This window comes from Primulina huaijiensis, chromosome 1 (assembly GCF_012295235.1).
Source record: "Primulina huaijiensis isolate GDHJ02 chromosome 1, ASM1229523v2, whole genome shotgun sequence".
NCBI lineage: Eukaryota > Viridiplantae > Streptophyta > Magnoliopsida > Lamiales > Gesneriaceae > Primulina > Primulina huaijiensis.
This window is the reverse complement of record NC_133306.1, coordinates 21,523,286-21,543,661: the sequence shown is the minus strand read 5'-3', so window position 1 is coordinate 21,543,661 and position 20,376 is coordinate 21,523,286. Positions and strand designations below refer to the sequence as shown.

The window sequence follows — 20,376 nt, the reverse complement described above, 5'->3', positions numbered from 1 at the left end:
CATTCAACTTTGATACTGTTGGTAAACTTGCAGAAGACTTGACTTCTTGAAGATTTCACTACGCATATGAAAAGCAATTTGATATTGAATTTCAATTAAATACAGAGGTTCAAATATTCTTCAACTTCTATAGACTTGTACCAACTTCTGCAATAAATATTTTAAGACCAGGTTACGGAGATTATCGGAAATAATTTCTTGCTAGTACTTTATTGATGTTTGTATAGAAAGAAATGCTCAAAGCTTTGATATTGAATTCATCACTAGTGATTATATATGATACAAGAAATCGTCGAGCAAAATCAGAAAGATCAAAATTGAATTCTAGGATTCGCGTCATAATCCATGAAAAATGAATATCAAACAAGTGAAAATTTGACTGAAAAATGAATACAAGATAAAAGTTTTGTTTTACCACCAAGAATCCTAGATTGATTTCTGTGACTATAACTTGCATCAAATATCATGTGACCTCGACAAGAAAGGACCGACACAACAAAGAGGTAAAAAATATTACCCATCTTCTAACTTTGATCTTCAGAGCCTCCCACTCTGTCATCTGCAGCTGCTGCAGCCATCAATTCGTCAAATTTATCTGTCTTCCCCAGCACTATCTCAATCTAATCAACAAACATAAATATAATGAAGGACATGTATAACACATTTTATCAATCATAATCTGATGCTTCAATTTTTTATGTGAAACTTCAGTGGTGGGGAACACCATTGAGCCCAAAATAAAACATGAATAGAAGAGAACGAAAAATCGGGTGTTTCCAGCCAAAAAATAAAGAAAAAATCAGCAATTGTGATTAAAAAAAGCCTCGTACTTTTATGTCATAAGCATCAACCAGATTGTAAAACTTACTTTGGCTTTCGAGGCCGTTCGCCCCCTAGATTCATCTCTGATTTCAACAGTGGAGGTCATGATCTCTGCAAAGCATTACAACATCCTTGTTAATATGGCAACAGGAATGGCCAGTAGCCGATCGGTACTCATTTCCAGTTTACACATATTTGGGAACTATAGGTTGTAAACAAAAAAATACGAAAGGGTATAGCCCTACTCTTCTCAACTGCGAATCCACCATTCTTGAGGATTTCTGCAATGCTCACGACAGTAGAAATAGCTGCAAGACCACATACCATTACGAGAAATGAACTAGATAAGATTCAAGTATTGGAAAAAGCACTTTAGTATAGTGCAGTACATAATAGTATATCGCAGAAAAGGCGATTTTTCAAGTTAAGCTTGATAAGTTATAAAGTGGAAATTAGATATCAGGTGCTCCAGTTAGCAAAATAAATCAGTAACAAAGATAGGAACTTTTCAGGATCTTCAAATAGACAACTTCATTCCAAGTAGCATTTTTGCTTCATCCTGGTTAGCATTTTCGCTCCATTAATTAATTACTTTGAGGGAGTCAGAGATGATAAATTGCATATTTGTATGTTTAACCAATCAGAGGGAGGGAACAGAAGGTACACACTGATAATTGAAAATTTATTTTGAACACCCTGTCAAAGGTGTTCATTGTGTAACTAATAATCTTTTAATTTGGGTTAACCAAGAGTTCAATCTGCAACAAGTACATGCATGTAAACAGCCACCTAGACCAGCTAGTAATTCTAGTGAATATTGAGGAAGTTCTCCGTTGGAAATAATAGCGCACCCCTATACAACTGAGCTCTCAAAACAGTTCTTTAACTCATAATATATTAATATTGATTCCCTAATAATATTTGAAGGTGGTAAAAGAAACAACTAGTTAACTAGAATTGCAGCAAAGAGTAGGGATAAATGACCTGAGCTTCTAAGATTTTTTAGGCACAACTAAGGTCATAAATCTTCAAGTCAAGCTTGAACCGCTCAGCGAACTAGTTGAATAATGATCTAATTCAGGATACAAATAAGGACTCTATGCAATGCTCTTTCCCCAGAGAAATTCCCTTCCAAAAATACAAATTTTTAAGATGCGGAAAGATTCTCATCACCTGTTAAAAGTTCAAAGACAGGGTTATTAAGTGAGACATACGATTGAAAAGTGAGAAGTCTATCCAGGAAAAAAAAAACCACAACTAATATCTTCCAACACCTTAATCTTCCCCATATTTTAATTCCATTTTGATGATTCCACAATATGCCCTGTAAGTCCCGAAGTGCTCTCCGCGGACAACTAGATGTCGGACCAACCCCCTTATAACCTACCAGTATTTCTATGCCATATTTCATTCTCCTCGAAAGAAATCCCCGCGACCATTTGCAAACCTGGTTGGGAGCCTCGTAAATTCCTCATTTGAAACTCACCCATCCTTGTGGGTTCAAATTTCTTTCCAATCAGCGAGACATTTCTGACTTTGACTCATAAAATTAAGAATACTTCTTCACTGATCACACCTTTAGGTACCTTGAACCCAGACATATACTAAACGGGAGAGAAAAAGTACCAATCTAATTAGAATGACCATCTTTCCTTTACAATCATGCTTTATTCCATAAATCTTAAAATTTAGCTACTTCAGGCACAACAATTTCCTAGAAGATAGAGTTCCATTGTTTTCGTCCTTAAGGAAGATACAAATATATGTGATTGGCAAGACTGCAAGAGTAAAAAAAAACATCTCACTCCTAATGCACAATCACTTATTACGCATTTGAGTTGATGACAAAACCGCAATCATCCCCAAAACAATCTTCGGTCTGAAATTTAGCCAAACCATATCTAGCAACCCAAATAAACTACTCAAATTGTCACCATTCTCATTAAAGAAGTGTAATATGTCGTGTATCGAATACGGGAAACAATGTAAAACTCAAGTATTTAGCATCTTCAAATCTAGATAACATGATAAAATCGGCATTTTGGTACACACAAAAAAAAACAAAAAACAAAAAAACAAGAAATCCAAAAGTACCCATCCCAAGAGCAGAAAGCTCGACCTCATTGTAATGCTGCATGTACCTCTGCACACATGGAATACACCTCAAATCTCAGATCCACACCATTAAAAAAAAAAACCAGATTCGGCAAATTCTCCTGAGGAGTTCGAATTCGAAATACAATAATACCTTGGCTAGATTGACGTAGAAGAAGAGAGGCTTTTTGGTGTTGGAAACCTGAATTCGATTCTTCTTCAGGTTATCACCGGCGATGTTGATGTTTCTCACTCCGTCTGCAATTTCCTCCATCTTCGTAAATTCTATCTCCACATATTGTATGCTTACCCACAAATATAAACTTGAATAACAATAAAGGTGTATCAAATATATTAATAATGATAAAAGCATATTTATATTGTATAATTATTATTTTTTATATTTTGTATTGAATTTATTATGAAATTTTGATATATAAAATTTTTGTATTAAATTTTTTATGTTATAAACACGAATCTCATTATATTTATACTATATTATTAAGTTTTATACACTTAGAGTAACTGACCTTTGATGTAATGGTCGGTTTTAATAATTATATATATATAAATATATCAATAAAATGCTAAAATTTCGATGTAAATTATTGTAACTCAACGGATAAAGTATTTATTCTCTAAACATTTGGTTGTTGTTCTATTCTTTCTTGAGTTTTTTTCCTTTTTTTTATTTATTTTTTTAATTTGATATCAAAATGACAGTGTAGTTTCTCACTATTTTTTATAGGTACATTTTGATCCTTATTTAAATATAAACCAAATGAATTATAAAAAATATTATATAAGTACGAAACGCGTGTGTCGGTTCACTTATACATATAATGACTCAATAAACTATTACAATTTTATGTGGAGAACACCTTTTTTTCAATAAAGTATAATATATATTTTTCGTTCAGCGTTTACTTTATTATGCTTTTTATGTACAATTATTATGTATTTTATTAAATAAAAATATAAAAAATTATTATGTTACATATAAATAATATATTTTTACTTTTTCAAATAATTCTTATATTTATGATTTTTACATCTTAAATAATATATAAATAAATTTAAAAATTATTTATTAAATAATAGTTAGTTGAGAAAAATATCGTTGTTAAATTCAAGTAGTTACACATTTTATTTAAAAATGTTTCGATGATAAATAAGTATCATATAATTTATATTTATATATTAAAATTATTAATGTTAGGAGATCCCAATTGGTGTTACAATGAAGATAAATTATTGATTTTTTTTTATTACAACACACGCGGGGGAGGGGGATCGAACCTGGGGAGGGAAGCCAGCTAATCTGGCGAGTGAGACCACTGGACCACAAGACCGATCTCAAAATATTGATCTTCTAGGTTCAGCATAAAAATTATTGCCGAAAAATCCTGCCAAAGTTAGTGAACCAAACAGTTGTCAAAATCAATAAATCAAAATTAGTGAACAACTATGGGATAAAATAGCAATTGAAAATAAATGACACGATAGATTGTTTATGAAAATTCGAAGAACAAATCCATTCTACATTATCTCTTCTTATGTTTTTAGAATAATTTCACTAAAAAAGTTTGATATTTACAAAAATCGCAACTATCCACTACAGTAAGACTTATCACAAAAACTCTAAGTATCAACTTTACACGACTAAATGAAACTGCACAGATAGAAAGACTCTTCTTTTCAGTTACTAACGCTATAAATAATATAATTTTGATACAATTGCGAGTAAAAAATTCAGCACATATGATCCTCAAATTTGATTGAATATATCATGCTTGTGAATGAAAATTTCAGATAATAGTTATAGCAGGTCGTATAGTGTAAAAGTTTTTTGAATCTCGAGATGGTGATGACTTTATATAGAAAATTCGAGATTTTTTTTGTTAATAAGATCATAACAAAAATAATATTAAATTTCACATATAATTCGTCTTTTACCAAAAATAACATGAAGCAATGAATGAATGGCCTAATGACACTAAACGACCACAATATTTTTTGTAACATACGTGAAAGGTCATCTGAAATATGGTGTGTTACATTTCTTTTTTGCAGAATTTTAACTTTTATGTACTTTTATGATTTGTTACATTTCACAAAATTTATAAATACCCAACAATTAATTAGTACAAGTATATATAAATTGCAAATTATATACTTAAATATACTATATTTTAAAAATATTTATATTCTAAAACAAAAAATGATTGTATTTTCTCTTTCTATATTGTAATGTTACAATCATACATTAATCAAATTATAACAAAATAATTAAATCATATATACAACTACAATATATTATAATGTAATAAAATATAATAAATAACTATTTTTTTAATTCATAACGTCAAAAAAGAACTCCAATAATTTAATATTCTTTAAATTTACTTTGATGTGAATATTATATTATAATGAATTGTTTAATATATTAAAAGTGATTTTGTGCATAAATTTATATTTTGTTTAATAGATAAAAATATTTAATTCTATTATGTTTTTATCGTTAAATTAAAATATATTTTAATTATATTTATAATTTATTTCTTTATTTGTAATTTTATTAATATAAGATCATGATAATATAATATATAAATTTTATTAGATAATCTATTTTTTTATCATGCAAACCATGATGCATCAACAGAATAGCAAATCTTGCCTTACAAATTTAAGTATATGACATTTATCATGGTATAATTTTTAAATAAATATGTTATTTTTTAAAAACAATTAATCAATAAAATAACCTTGAATTAAAAAAAAAGTACCAGTAACTAAAAAAAGTACCTATTTTATCAATAGGTTTTTAAAAGATGAAATATGCTAAGAAGCTTCGTATTTTCCAAATATAGCAATAAAAGGTGAATAATTTACATCTAAAGGGTCCATCGATTAACTCAAGGCCTCTGGCCAAACTAGATCATTCATTTGACCCTTCTACCATTTCTGGAAGAAAACTTGAAGGAGACAGAACACTTTGGAAGGAGTTCTGTCCCTGCATCTCCTTAGCAGGAGGAGGAGATGATTATATCACTCCAACCATAAGGGTGGCGGCGACAAAACACATTCTTGCCCGCGCATGTTATGCACCAAAAGCATACGAGTATTAACGAAAACTTTAAAATAGCATGAAGTCCCGCTAAAATCATATATCGCCAAATTTATTCCTCGGTGCAAAGCCATAGATAGCTTGCACCATAGATAGCAAGTTCCGCACGAAAGTTACAGGAAAACGATGTATGACTGGCTTAACCCAGGTAAAGATTTACAAGGTCCAGAGAAAGAATATTATAGGAGTTCAATCAAATATTACTGCTATAGCTGCATTTGTTGGAAAGGCCTTTCGAAGTAATTCTCACACAGTATTGTTTGGGATAGAAGGATTGTAGAGTCCGTAGACTCGTGTCAATCTTTCACTGCCACCATAAAATTCTGTTTTGCTAGTTCCACTCTTCAATAAGGTACATCAAATCAAAAGGAAATCTAGCAATCTGCGATGGGCAAGAAGACGAGGGTTATGATAAGAAGGACAAGAAAATGATTGACATCTAATTAAAATGCAGAGGATATAATGCATACAGTGTAACAATTGTGAATAAAAATCTAGTCCACTGCCATGCCTACTACAGTCTACAGAGACAAAATTACTTGATGTGCAAAATGGATGGTGACTACATATTTCTACTTAAAAATATTAGATACAAAAACAGCAATTCCCAAGAAATTTTTGAAAACAATGGCGAGAGCAATGACATGAATATTGATAGCCGAAGTAAAAAACCAAACCCTTCACTAACAAGAGTACACAACTTTCAGATATCAGCAGACCTCTCCAAGATTACTCATGTAGCAACTACACACGGACACCTAATTATAATCACAAATATAGTGCCATATCTTATTTTTATAAACTCCTGAGGGGCCAAGATATTCACAAATAACAAATGATTTCAAGCAACTACATGAAGTGGACTTTCAGGGGATCATAGTTTGGAGTCCGACCCATTAGTCCAATGAACACATAACTCATTGATCATTATGTCCGGAGCCACATGGTAAACTTGGAAACCATCAACAGATCTTTAACCTTACCTTGACTTTTGATTAAACATTAACCTAATTCATGGAAAATCAAATGACATCATGTAGAGCACATTAAATACCTTTTCTACTCAATTTACACTTGCGTGCATTGATTGAATCAATCAAACTAAGATAGCTACAATTAGCATAAACTACAGTCATGCATTCATGCATTTGTTCTTCGAATTACAAGCTAATTTGAGGATTATGATTGATAAAGAACAGCACAAATTAAACTTGATGTGCAATTCAGAGAACCTTCAGTAAATGTCCATTGGAAAGAATATGTAGGCTTTTTCAAATGAAATTTGTCCAGATGGTTTACTTTGAACACAATAAGAACATATTTGGTTAATTATATTTTAAATATATGACAAGCTTTTATCACTAATAAGATGAATTTAAAATTTATAAGCTCGTATATGTTATTTCAAACTAATCTCATAAGGTTTTAAAAAAAACGCATAATCTCGTAAAGTGTTCAGATAAAAAAAAACTTTCATTAGAAAAAAGGAACAGACCAACTGAGAATGGAGAGAAGAAAATTGAGAGAAACAAAGAAAACGACAATAGATTGGATATAAGGGTACCTACTAGGTCAAGTTTTGTTGTTCTGATATAGGATCTTAAAATGAGTTGGTAGTTTATCACTTTTTAAAATAAATATAAATTTTTAGTAGCTATTTTAATATTATAAAGAACATTTTGCAAACAAACATTTGCAAATATCTTATAAGTTCTTAAAGATTTTATAAGATGTTTTAAACAACTTATAAGATGAACCAAACTAACTTTAATAGATGGAATTATGATGTACAAGCCTCGCAAGGCCTTGCAGATGTTTCTCCACGCAATCATTGACTATGATCAGCATGAGGGTGTTAAAAATAGTTATCACACAGGATTTGGATACACCAACAAATTCAAAGCTTTAACAGGATATTCTAAAGAAAAGAATAGCACAAAAATGATGCAATAACCATAGAAAATTTAAGACAGCCGCATTTACGAATCCAGACAAGAAAACATAATAAGAAAATCAGACCTTTAATCATGTCACTGGGCCAGAGTCTCAAAACGCTTTAATGCATCACAGCTTGGTGTATCCCGTCTGTAGCCCCATTGAAGATGCTGCCACTCAACTCTGCATTTGTGTACAAGGTATCCGTGATAGTCATCCTCAACACGTTGTTCAATTGCATTGCGTTCCTGAGTAGTTGGTGGATATTGTTGCTCAAAATTTGAGGACTTCACATAGTAATTCACGCCCTTTGGTGTACTAAACCGATAGTCATGTGAATAGGACCTTGAGAGAGAATAAATTGGTTCTGATGATGGCATGAAGTTCACCAACAAAATCAGTATGACCGGCAATAATTGAATCAAAGCCCTCAACCAATTAGATCCATTATCAACTCCACCTGTCCTCACCCTCACCCTAGGTCCAAACGAGAACCCACCAAAATTAGCAGTGTTTGCCGGATGCATACCCCCAAAAAAGAAATTCCTAAAAATTTCTTCAGCATCAACATCCGCATTATAAAAACCATTAAAACCTTGCATGCCATTTGCACCACCACCTCGCCTCTCGTACACTGGCTCCTCCGACCCAACAAGATCATATTTTTTCCGCCTCTCTTCATCGCTCAGACATTGAAAAGCTTTTGATACCATCTTAAACGTCTCCTCCGAACCTGGGGCCTTGTTTTTATCAGGGTGGACTTTCAGCGACAATTTCCTATAAGCCTTTCGAACATCTTCGGCACTACAACTCTTCTCTAACCCCAAAATCTCATAATAATTTTTCTTCCTCTTAATCTCCCTCACAACAGTGACTTGCTCCTCAGTGTAGGCTGCAGACGTGCTAGATGAGGAGGAAGATGTTGGCGGGGTCCCGCCTGCCTGAACTCTGCGGCGTGGGCCGCTTTGAGAGGGATTAGACGTATTTTCTTCCGTGAATTCATTAGGGCCATTCTTTTCTGTTTTCGATCCGTTGAGATTAGACAACAAACCATCAATTTCAATATATGGATCCAATCTACGAGCTTTATCAATAAATTTCAGGGCACGGCTTCTGTCCCCCGACTCCAGCGCATTTTTGGCGATTTTCAAGCACTTCACCGCCTCATCCTTGTTTCCATCCATCTTTTAGATGTAATAAACGATTTTATGTGTAAGACTGGATATATATGCACAATTTACCAATCAAAGCACCAAAGTACCAGCAAAGGAGATTAAAACAAAAACAAAAAACAAAAAGAAAGAAAGAAAGAACCTTTGAGATGGGTACACTGCTCTGCTGCGATCGCTCGAAAAATTGGAGAAAAACTGGATCAGGAAGCGTATGAACTTGCAATAAATAGCACGTTGACGTGGTAACAGGGGGGTCTTATTAGGATTCAAGTGCCCTAATCCCCATTACCTCCAATACCACCATTAAAAGGACCTGTTTGGCTTGATCACACCGAGGGCAAGTATTAGAATTTTAGGTAAAATACAGTTTGCTCCCTAAAATTATGGGTAATTTCAACATACAGCCTGAACTCTTGATTTTTGCACGAAGTACACAATATTTTCATTATTTTATTTTTTAATGATTCCGAGTAGTAAGAAAATAATAAAAAGTAATATCAAGAAGGTTCTTTAATTTGTGTATATAAATAACACATGTTGTCAATAAGTACATATTAACAAATCATGTCATGAAAAAGGCAATATTCAGGTCAACGATCTCGGTTTTATTTATTTTTACAAAATAGGCCATATCAAATCGTTCAAATTCTACAATATCACGCCGTTTAAATTATAAAATGATTATGTTTTTTGTGTAACGGTTTCGCAGATCTATATTCGTGAGATAAATCAATTTGATATTTAACTATTGTAAAAAATAATAATGTTCACCCAAATCAGTATATATTATACAATATTCGTTTATAACTTAACTACAAATTAAAAATAATTTAGAAATAAAAATTAATATTTTTGTCATAAAAAATGAACTTTTTCATAAATTGGGTGAGTTAAAGATATATTTAATAAAATTGTACCGTAAAATAATTTCACATAAGTTTTTGTTTAATAAAATAAATATGAACATATAAAGCACAATCACATATATATTTGATCATGTTGAATACCACGATCAAATTCTTCCTATCAAGTGTTTTTTCAGGCACTTTATGAACCATTTACCTTTGTAATCTAATCATATCCATATTTGTAAAGTATGAAATAGTATGTGATCATTTTCAAAGTATTTGAATATTAGAGTAAAAGGTTTCAATCTTAAAACAATTCATACAGCTCTACGAGAATTTTGATTTAGTGAAATATATTAGCGTTTGATCAATGATTATAGATTAAATTCTTCCAACCAATTTTTTATTGAACGAGTTTGTCATACATGATTTGTCAAGTGTAGTTTACCTATTATTACAAACTAATAATATGATTCCTTTCAATCTGATTTTTTTTATTTTTGATTAATCTTTCCTTCTGAATTTTGAGCTTAAATTTTCTTACAAAGACATATCGAGCTCAATTTTATTTAGAGTAGGTCTTGTGAGTCAATCTCACAAATCTTTATTCGTGAGATAAGTCAATAATCTTCATATTTATAGTACAAAATAATATTTTTGACATAAAAAAATAATAATTTTTTCATGTATGATCCAAATAGAATATGTCTCATGAAATTTATTCATAAGATCGTCTTGCATGAATTTTTGAGATTTATTTTTGCATAAGGGACAAAATTATTTAGAGAGTAGCCTTAGAAATGTTAGGGCCAATATGAAATTAGCCTAAAATAAATGTACCGTTTTATGTTATCACAATTCTATACCTAAATCAATCACAACTAATGCCCTAGTCAGCTCATACCCATACTCCAGTTTCTCGCCTTCAATTGCTGCAGTCCTCTCACATTCGCCACTCACGCCGTCGCTTTTTGCGCCACCGTCATACTACATTGTCTTCATCACTGACTGCCTACAGGATATGGCGGAAAATCAATGCGAAGTCGACCTAGGAAACCTTATGGCGTTCGACCCACGCTGCCACTTTGTCTCTCCCAACTCTTCCAGGTTTCTCTCTGATTATTCAATCTTCTGTTTGGTTGATTAGTGTTCTATTAGTTTATAGATGTTATTGTTGCACAGAGAGGATATGGTGAAAGAGGCCCTTGAAGAGGGTAAGAGATTAGCTCAAGCAGTTGTGGATGCCCTCTTCAGTTTGCCTTCAACCGAAGACCATGTTGGCCCCATTGAAGAGTTGCCAGAACCTACTACCAAATTACCGAGAGAAAAACATGTGAGTTGATTTTGTTTGCTCTCTTTGTCTCACTCTTTTCGGGAAATTTAGTGAAATGGGACTCGACCGTGACTTATTTAAAAAAAGGATCCACAAGTCAATTTACATAGNAAGATCTATGACTCAATTTACTTAAATGTCCTTGTGTTTTAAGTGAAAATACATCATTAAATTTGATTTTATATATACATTTATTTTAAACACGTAATTTATTCTTATCAGTGAACTCAACCTAAATCCTCTCCGTCGACCCCATTTTCATTTCCTTTCCGATTATAATTCTCAACACAAATCGACGTAATGACTAATAATCTGATCATATTAACATTTATTTCGATTTATTGTTTATTTTCGTTGATCGATCGACTGATTGAAAAAGAAAATTTTGACCACGTTTTAGTCGACACAAGCGTGAATCGACCAATCTTTTGGTCGATCATTGATTTGGTCAAAGACCAAGCTGTTGGTCGACCAACATGTTGGTCTGGTCAAAGACCAAATTGGTCGACCAAGGTCGACCAAAGTTTTGGTCAAAGACCATGGTCTTTGACCAAAGCAATGGTCGACCAACAAAGTAGACCAAAGCTTTGGTCGACCAATTAATGGTCGACAATTGATTGTTGGGTCTATTCAATATCTCGATTTGGGGAAAAAGACTCGTAAATTTTAATTGAGAGAAGATGTGTGTCGATCGAGAATAAAAAAAAAGAAGAATTAATTAAGTTTAATTGCTGTTAGTATAATAATCAAAAGTCAACTCCTTGTTTCTTAAAAAAAAGTCAGAGTCCCTATTTTTTAAATATTTTCTATCTCACTCCTACTTTTTTAACTGACCCATAAACATGTCACAGGAGGCAAAGCAGTAAATTGAGGAAAAAATATGAAAATAAATTATGATTTTTGTTAGCTTCTTTTTGATAGTATATGATTCAAAGTAATTGTTGGATAGGAGGAAAAAGGAAGAGAAATAGAGGGGGAAAATGAAAGTAGATCAATTTATCAAGACGTTATGATACCTATGTGAGCGTAATTCTCATGATCATGATTGTTGGCTCTTACCGCTTGGATGTGGTGAGTCACGATCTTCAGATCTTGCAGTTGCCACGGTACCAAAATTTTCAAGTAGTGGACTTTTGATTTCTTGACCTGTTTCAACGTACAAGTGGATTAGTTAATGCCAATTCCAAGTCATAGTCTACCAGTGTTAGGATTTAGGAATGGGATGAAGTGTCTCGTCTTATACAAAAGTGTGGATTGTGGAGTCTTATTGCACCCTGTTTTTTTCTCTTTCCCCTTAAATACCAAGGTAGTGAGTACCTGTTCCATTATTGCATAATCTAGTGAAGAGCCAATTTTCAATTGGATTTCTGATTTTGTAAGGTTTATTAACTTGTGATTTGGTGTCCCTCATGTGGCCATCTTCACATTCTTGAAAGAGAAATAAAATACATATTCACTCTCAGTAAGTAAACCGAGTACTATATTTAATATTTATTATATTATAGTATTTTCCAAAGATTAAGCAAATAGCCCACTAAGGTTTTACATGAAATTTTTGACATTTCGTTATCTGGAAGTGTTTATCTTATTCCTGGTACTTAAAGAGCTATCACTTACCAATCTTAATGTTTCTTTGGCGTAGCTATTGCGTAAAGGAAGATTTAGGATACGGATTAAGAAAGTCCCCAACTGTTAAAGGTTGTCGGTTTTTCTCCTGCATTCTATGCCTGATCTCTTTTGTCTACCGCAAGATATTCAAGAGAAGTTATAGTGAGACTAGTAGCAAGATCGTTGACTTATAGAATGATTTTTTCCCCTTAAATGTAGAAATCAGATCCTAATGGAAGAGTTCCATCATATCTTTAGTGATATTATTTATTGCAGTGTTCGGTTAAGGCTTCAGATTTCGGATAGTATATTCATAGTGGTTGCCTGATCTATACGTGTAGCATGCTTCTTAAGGAATTGTTCTACTCACAATTTTTTATTTTTTTACATGGTTTTCCAGTTTCCTAAACCTAAGCCTCCAACAAAGTGGGAATTGTTTGCTCAAAAGAAAGGTTATTCGAAGTTCGAAACACTGTAGAAAAAGGGATGAATTCTTTTGGGCCTGACCAATGGCTCTGTGGCATGAGTTGATTGATATTGTAATGGTTTAACCTATTCCTTTCTAATATCATCATGCAGGTATACAAAAGCACAAGAAAGGAAAACTAGTTTTTGATGATCAGACTGCCAGTTGGAAGCGCTGTCACGGCTATGATCGAGTAAATGATGACAACGATATACCAATCATCGAGGCTAAAGCCACTGATGGTAAAATATTTTTATAATCAGTTTCTTCTCTTTTGCTTTTCAAGTTCAACAATGCTTTTGCTGAAACTGATGGAGCCATCTGCTCCACTACTGTTTAACTTGATAAGTTTCAGCTAAAAAACTACCCCTAAATTTACAGGCAGTATCTCGTGAATCTGTTCAATTTTTTATATTAAACCAGCATCTATGTTTGAAAATTTTCTGTAGGATGATTCATGAAATTACTCCTCATTTTATCAAACTTTTTAGGAGATTAGTGTGAATGGTAGTAATCAGTCACATCATGAATACTTACGTTTTTCAATTTTACAGAACCAGGTAAAGATCCTTTTGCTGAGAGACGGAACGAGAAGAAAAGCAGAGTTGATAAACAGGAGAAAAATTTGTTACAGAACTTGAAGCAAGTGGTGAAAGTTGGTACCTTACCAAGGTTTTATCCTCACCCTTCTTCAAATACATAAAGTCCTTTTCCATCAATTAGATTTATGGTTTCAATTTGGACACTCATAACCCACTACCTGTCTATTAGAAAAGCCATCACTCATACATCTAATGATTTATCATGATTTATCTGCTTTTAAGATTTCTAAAATTAGCATAGTTTATAGATATTTGAGGTCAATGAACGAGAGGAATAGCCTATTTTAGGGCAAAGGATACTTAGCAACTCCTCTACTTGAGAGTCCAATTAAAAGAACCCTCCTGGCTTAGTAATTCCGACATGAATTTATTGACCAAGTTTTAGAATTATCAGAAGGGCAATTTGCATTATGATGCGTAAAAACTGTTGAACAATAATGAAACAAATAATTATTAGTTCAAGAACTGAAAATTAATGGCTAGCATCTTGTTGTTCACATTGGATTATCATCCTTATTTAACATACCTATCATTAAAGGGATATGCTTGGGACACCAATGAGGTGCAATTATGTTGCAACACTAAATATGAGTTTCTTAATACATTGCAGCCACATTCAACTTGCTGCCACTGTGCCACAGCTTTACCTATTACAGGAACCCAGTCAAAGCCTAAGAAAGTTAGCAAGGATGAGCTACTGAATGTTGCTGGATTGGCTGCAACTGCGACAGCCAGCGGTGGAAAATTTGACAAGAAACTGCCAGGAGAAAAACCCCCAAAGCATGAAAAGAAATACAGAAAGGTCTGTGCTACTGCCATCAAGTCCTCAAGCTTAATATATTTTGTGTTCAATCTTAATAACAGCGATGATAATCTACATTTTTGCATGTAGTTCTTACCAGCCGTGGAAGGATCGGGAATGGGTTCGTTGGAAAAACAGCAAACCGAGAAAGTTCTGAACAATTTGATCTCCAAAAATTCTCATGAGATACTCAATGTAGAAAAGGCGTGGTTTCTTTGTTTGTCGTATCTCTTCACAAGTTTCACTTATTTCTGAACTGATTTGGTATTCTCGGGTGTAGGCTGTGAACATGTAGAATGTGAAGAAGGAGAAGAGGCAAAATAAACGAGGTGGGACATCATTCACCTCAAGCAGGTTAAAACCGGAGAAGAAATCTTTCAAGAAATCAACCCCGAGCAAAAGGCAAGATAAGAAATCTTTTAAGAAAACATTGAAAAAGGGGCCTTCGAGTAAAGGTAAATCAAAATGATAGTCATTTTTACAATGAAATACGACTGTAACATGCAATTTTTGATGGGATATTGAATTTTCTTCTTACTTTTCGCCCCATGGTTTAAGGTACAAGTCTTGCCGCGTTTTTATAACTTTGTAAACTTCACTTACCATTGCCCTTTTTCTTTGATAAATTGTTGCAAGTATATGTAATGTATTTTAAACAAAACACTTACCGGTAATCGGATAACCGGCTTAACATATTGTTCGTAAAAAAAAAAATATTTTTCTATCATTTTAACATGTCAGTTTCTGTGTTTCTTAATCTTCAGATTTTGAGTAGTTTTTTCTCATCATAATCAAAATTTTCAAAGCGTAGTCTCTTGTTTTTTATTCTTAAAAATTGAATATGTTATTTTTTAAATAAATGCTTTTTTTTTTTACACTTTTATTTCCTGTCATTTTAAAGTGAGATATTTATCTATTTTTGATTTAACAAACATTTTATTTTCGAATAATATACACCAGATTTTTCACTTCAAAATTTATAAATATAATCATTTATCTAAAAGCATAAACTTTTGCGTACAACTCAATAAATTGTGCAAAATTTTACTAGTCTTGCTGGGATTATATGATGCTTAAGATGTCTCACCGGTGTTAAAATATCCTAATATAGTCAGACGTGCTAACTTTAGCGTAAAATTTTACCATTCTAAGTTTAAGATGTTTACTGTCTTAAAATATCCTGATATAGAGTTATCCATGCTAACTTTGTGTTGTACAAATAGTCCAACACACATGTTCACTACGTAGAACAATTTCTAAATTAATTCGAATTGATATGTAATGCTAACTTTAAGCAACAAAGAAACTAATCATTCGTTCATATAATGATCAGAGATGCACAAGAATATCAAAATGGGGCACCGTATAAACATAACAGCTCCAGATGCGTTGCACGGGGCAAACATCATAACTCAAAAAAGGATTATATTCCCACCAACAATTTTTAGTTACCCCCATTCCTATCTGCAACATTTAATGGGTCATCTGAAACAATATTACCAAAATAAACTATGATTTACTGCCTTCCTGCTCCAATGTCATGGACACCATGACGGAATCGAGCTAATCCCAACCACTGGCAACAACATGATCATAGTTGTACTCATAAGCAGACGAATGGGCACCGTATGAATCAGCAACAGGAGAACGGTAATTTGCAGCATGTGGAATAGCACCAGCTGAGTCTACATGATAGTCATCATACACCACGTTGGTATCGTGGGTTGGAGCGTAAGGATCGGATTTTGAAGCTTTGTCACCACTTTGGCTTGAGTATTTGTCATTGTGGCAATCTTCATAAAAACTGCTTCCATTTACGTGGCCATTATAGTTACGACCACCATAGCGGGAAAAGCGATTATTACCACCGCCGTGGTTAGATGTCTTAGCATACTGCACAAGCCATTCGGGAATTTCTTGACTTGCTTCCCTCATTAATTCAATCAGTTCTTTTGCAAGGGGTGCATTTTTATCGCTGAAAAATGCTGTTGCCGTGCCAGATTTACCTGCACGACCAGTTCGGCCTATCCTGTGCACATAGCTGTCTATTACCTTAGGCAAGTCAAAGTTTATGACATGACCAACATGTGGAATGTCGAGTCCACGAGCAGCAACGTCCGTGGCCACTAGAATCGGTGTCTGTCCATTTTTGAATGATCTTAGTGCTCTCTCCCTCTCCTGCACACCAATTAAAAGACAACAAAAGTATAATACATAAACGCTTGCAACATGTACAAATAATCATCAGTAATAGAATCAGTTAAACTTTCAACTGACAATAATATTTGATAGGAGTTTTTATGCACATAATTTGTGCCAAAACTTATCTGTAGTAGATTCAGTAATCGGCATTTAAAACTCATTCTTCCAACCTCTAGACAATATATAGCAGCTCCCTTTCAAGCCAATCTACTCCAATATAGTAAGTAATTTCCAAAGAACCATGATTCTCAAACTTTCACCACATAAAGAGATTTTTCAAGGAGAATAAAAATGAGAGCCAACCATTTGCACTTTGTCGCCGTGAATGGCAGTAGAGGGAAAGCCATTTCTCCACAACCAGTGCTCTAGTGCATCTGCGCCTCTTTTTGTCTCCACAAAGACTAGCGTCAAAGCATTCTGCAAATGACAAACATCTCACTTAACTAAAAAAATGTTTCAAAATTAATTCAATTGCACGTGATAAGATAGTAAGTGAAGAAACGATATTGCCAAGGGCAACCTTTGCAGGGGTCAATTTATTTGCATTTTTTTGGGAGCGAAGGAGATTCATTAAAAGGTCCCTTTTGTCCATGTCACGAACAAATTCAACCCTTTGAACAATGAGATTGGTGCTGGAGCCTACTTTTCCCACCGATAGAAATACATGGTTCTTCAGAAAATCTGACCCGAGCCTCTGCAAGCAATAAAATTGAAACATGTGTTGAACTCAAACCACTTCTGCGGTTGAAGGCACATAAAGTCACAAAGCCAAGTGTTTGGCTCTTGCTTACTTTTACAAAGCAATCAATACCAATAATTCCCAACTTTCAGGACTAAAACTTGACTGCTAGTTTACAAATATAAAAACTTGACTGCTATTTTACAAAGCAATCACTACTAATCATTCCCAACCAAAAAAGAAAGAGAAAAAAAATCGTAACACGAGGTTAACATGTGCATTGGCCTTCAAGTTTTAGGTAATGTTTTTAGACAACCTCTCTTTTTCCTTAGAATACAAACCACACCTCAAAGCTAACACTAAAGATTTACAGAGGATCGAGCATGTTGACAGAAGTACTTTAAGTAAACTGATATAATGACGTTTTATTATATAATTGAATTGGATTCACCGAACAAAGAGTTAGAGATTCTGGGGACAAACCCGGATTTCATCTGGAAATGTTGCACTGAAAAGCATTGTCTGCCTAGCACCTGGTGGAGGCATTCCCATTTGCTGAACAATCTTTCGGATGTCACGTTCAAAGCCCATATCCAACATGCGGTCAGCCTCATCAAGTGTTAAATACTTGACATTTCTAAGGGAAACTTTTGATCTTTCTATCATATCCAACAAACGACCAGGAGTGGCTACCAAGATATCCACACCCTTTTCCAAATTTCGCAACTACGAAACATGTTAAAAAAGCCAAGCAATAGATTTCATAAGGCGAAATCCAAGTGAAACATAAGAAAAATCACAGATGAGAAGCGAACCCAGGTATTTACAATCCACAGTATCACACAAGATATTGTTAGTAAACATGTGTAAAATGGGCAAAAATCAGAGTAACTAATCTAGAAACAATTCAAACATTCAGTATCAGTAACTAAAGCGCATTCAAACATCCTAAAATATAAGATCTAACAACTGACATCAAAAAGCAATATTCAGATCCCACAGCATCTGAAAGAAGATTATGTAAATATACTTGAACATATGACCCTTGTCATAGAAAAGCTTAGATCAAATAGGCAATAAAAGAAATCCAAACCTGTCCTACGATCGGTGCCCCACCGTAAGCAACAACAACTCTGACTCCAGTTTGATACGAGAACTTTTTTGCCTCTTCAAAAATCTAACAGACGAAGTAAGCACCATTATAACTCTATCAAAGCTAAAGTGGTTCGATCATCAGAACATAACAGCGAAAGGAACGCAAAACCAATAGGAAAAATAACAATACTAGCTTCCAAGCTCTATCAAAGCTAAAGTGGTTCGACCATCAGAACATAACAGCGAAAGCAAGGCAAAACCTATAGGAAAAATAACAATACTTCCAATGATATAATATCGTGCCCCATATTCGAGAGCCCGACAGCAAAAAAGCTCCCGGCAAAAGTAAAAGACAAAATCCCGCGTCAAATATTGGAAGAAAAGATATTAGGCGAGATCAAATCATAGAAAAACGACGCGGGCTCACAAATAAAATGTCAAGCTGAAATCAAGGAATTAAAGAAACAGAGCTGAAAACACATGGCACACCCTTTTGAATGCGTACATACACTTGGATCTCAGTTTCATACAGGCACATTAACTGAAAAGTTCACATTATCTACAGAAACGACAACCCGTGAGGAAAAACGATTAAAAATGACTCCGAAAAAGAAGTCACGAGCCCGAACTTAAAAATGGAAAACTTCCCCACAGACCTGACAAGATAGCTCCCTAGTTGGAGCCAGTATGAGAGCGAGCGGGGAAGCAAAAGTAACCCCGTTAGTCATATTACCCGAAAACCTGCGCATCTGCTTGTGCTCGAGAATAGCACTGATAATCGGGAAGCAAAAGGCGGCCGTCTTTCCAGACCCAGTCTGCGCAGACGCCATCAAGTCCCTCCCAGCCAAGGCCACCGGAATGGCGCACCTCTGTATGGCAGTAGGGTTGACGTACTTGCACCTTTTTATGTTATCGTTCAACTCTTTACTGGAGAAACCCATCTCAAAAAACGAAGTCGCCGGTGGCGGGACATCAACCCCCGTCACCTCCACCTTCATGTCATCATAGGCGCCGACATTGTTCACTATCACAGACTCCTGCCTCAGATTTTCTTGTCCTTCTTCACGTGTGACCTCAAGCTCGTCAAACTTCTCACACATATCAAATGACGAACGGTTGACTCCGCGTCCGCGGCGATAAGGGCGGGTGGCGGGAATGGTGACGGTGATGTCAGGTTGGTAACGGCGGTACGACGGAGCCCGAGAAGATCGGGCGGATCCGCCGGTAAACCACGGATTCGACATGAAATGGGAGATGGGTTTTCGCAAATTTCAAATGAGAAGGAAGCAAATACGGAAGCTACAGAGTTCCTTTGGTTTTGGTTGCAGGCTTCTGCGTCTCCTATGGAGTATAGCCCCCCACTACTTTCAGTTAGTTTTTAGCATTTCATATTCTTCTATTTAATTAATTAATTCTTCAATACGTATTAATCTTACCTAAATTTAACTATAATATTTGTTCCAATTTATCTAATATAAATTATAAATAAAAAAAAGTTATTGTAAAGCATTATATATTTAAAATAATTAAACTCGTCATATTAAAATACAAGTATAAATATTGAGGTTTTTTATAGATGAACAGGAGATAA

The 20,376-nt window shown here is 34.1% G+C and overlaps 3 protein-coding genes and 1 pseudogene across 3 annotated transcripts; 1 reads left to right on the top strand and 3 right to left on the bottom strand.

The window, feature by feature from the left end:
- Window positions 1-296: 296 nt before the first annotated feature.
- Window positions 297-3,245, bottom strand: LOC140984306 (uncharacterized protein At2g34160-like). The gene is made up of 5 exons (XM_073451616.1): window positions 3,071-3,245; window positions 2,917-2,965; window positions 1,068-1,130; window positions 869-933; window positions 297-620 (listed from the first exon to the last, which is right to left on the bottom strand). Exons 1-5 carry the CDS (start codon window positions 3,188-3,190, stop codon window positions 525-527), a joined length of 393 nt encoding a protein of 130 aa, XP_073307717.1. The 5' UTR covers window positions 3,191-3,245; the 3' UTR covers window positions 297-524.
- A 2,829-nt stretch (window positions 3,246-6,074) lies between these two features.
- LOC140984299 (chaperone protein dnaJ 49-like) lies at window positions 6,075-9,461 on the bottom strand. The gene is made up of 3 exons (XM_073451602.1): window positions 9,308-9,461; window positions 8,063-9,196; window positions 6,075-6,425 (listed from the first exon to the last, which is right to left on the bottom strand). Exon 2 carries the CDS (start codon window positions 9,160-9,162, stop codon window positions 8,074-8,076), a length of 1,089 nt encoding a protein of 362 aa, XP_073307703.1. The 5' UTR covers window positions 9,163-9,196; window positions 9,308-9,461; the 3' UTR covers window positions 6,075-6,425; window positions 8,063-8,073.
- A 1,430-nt stretch (window positions 9,462-10,891) lies between these two features.
- LOC140984291 (ribosome biogenesis regulatory protein homolog) lies at window positions 10,892-15,278 on the top strand (annotated as a pseudogene).
- Window positions 15,279-16,084: 806 nt separating this feature from the next.
- On the bottom strand, window positions 16,085-20,150 carry LOC140984287 (DEAD-box ATP-dependent RNA helicase 52C-like). Its single transcript, XM_073451579.1, has 6 exons — window positions 19,442-20,150; window positions 18,784-18,867; window positions 18,174-18,416; window positions 17,532-17,705; window positions 17,315-17,428; window positions 16,085-16,987 (listed from the first exon to the last, which is right to left on the bottom strand). Exons 1-6 carry the CDS (start codon window positions 20,027-20,029, stop codon window positions 16,373-16,375), a joined length of 1,818 nt encoding a protein of 605 aa, XP_073307680.1. The 5' UTR covers window positions 20,030-20,150; the 3' UTR covers window positions 16,085-16,372.
- Window positions 20,151-20,376: the final 226 nt, after the last annotated feature.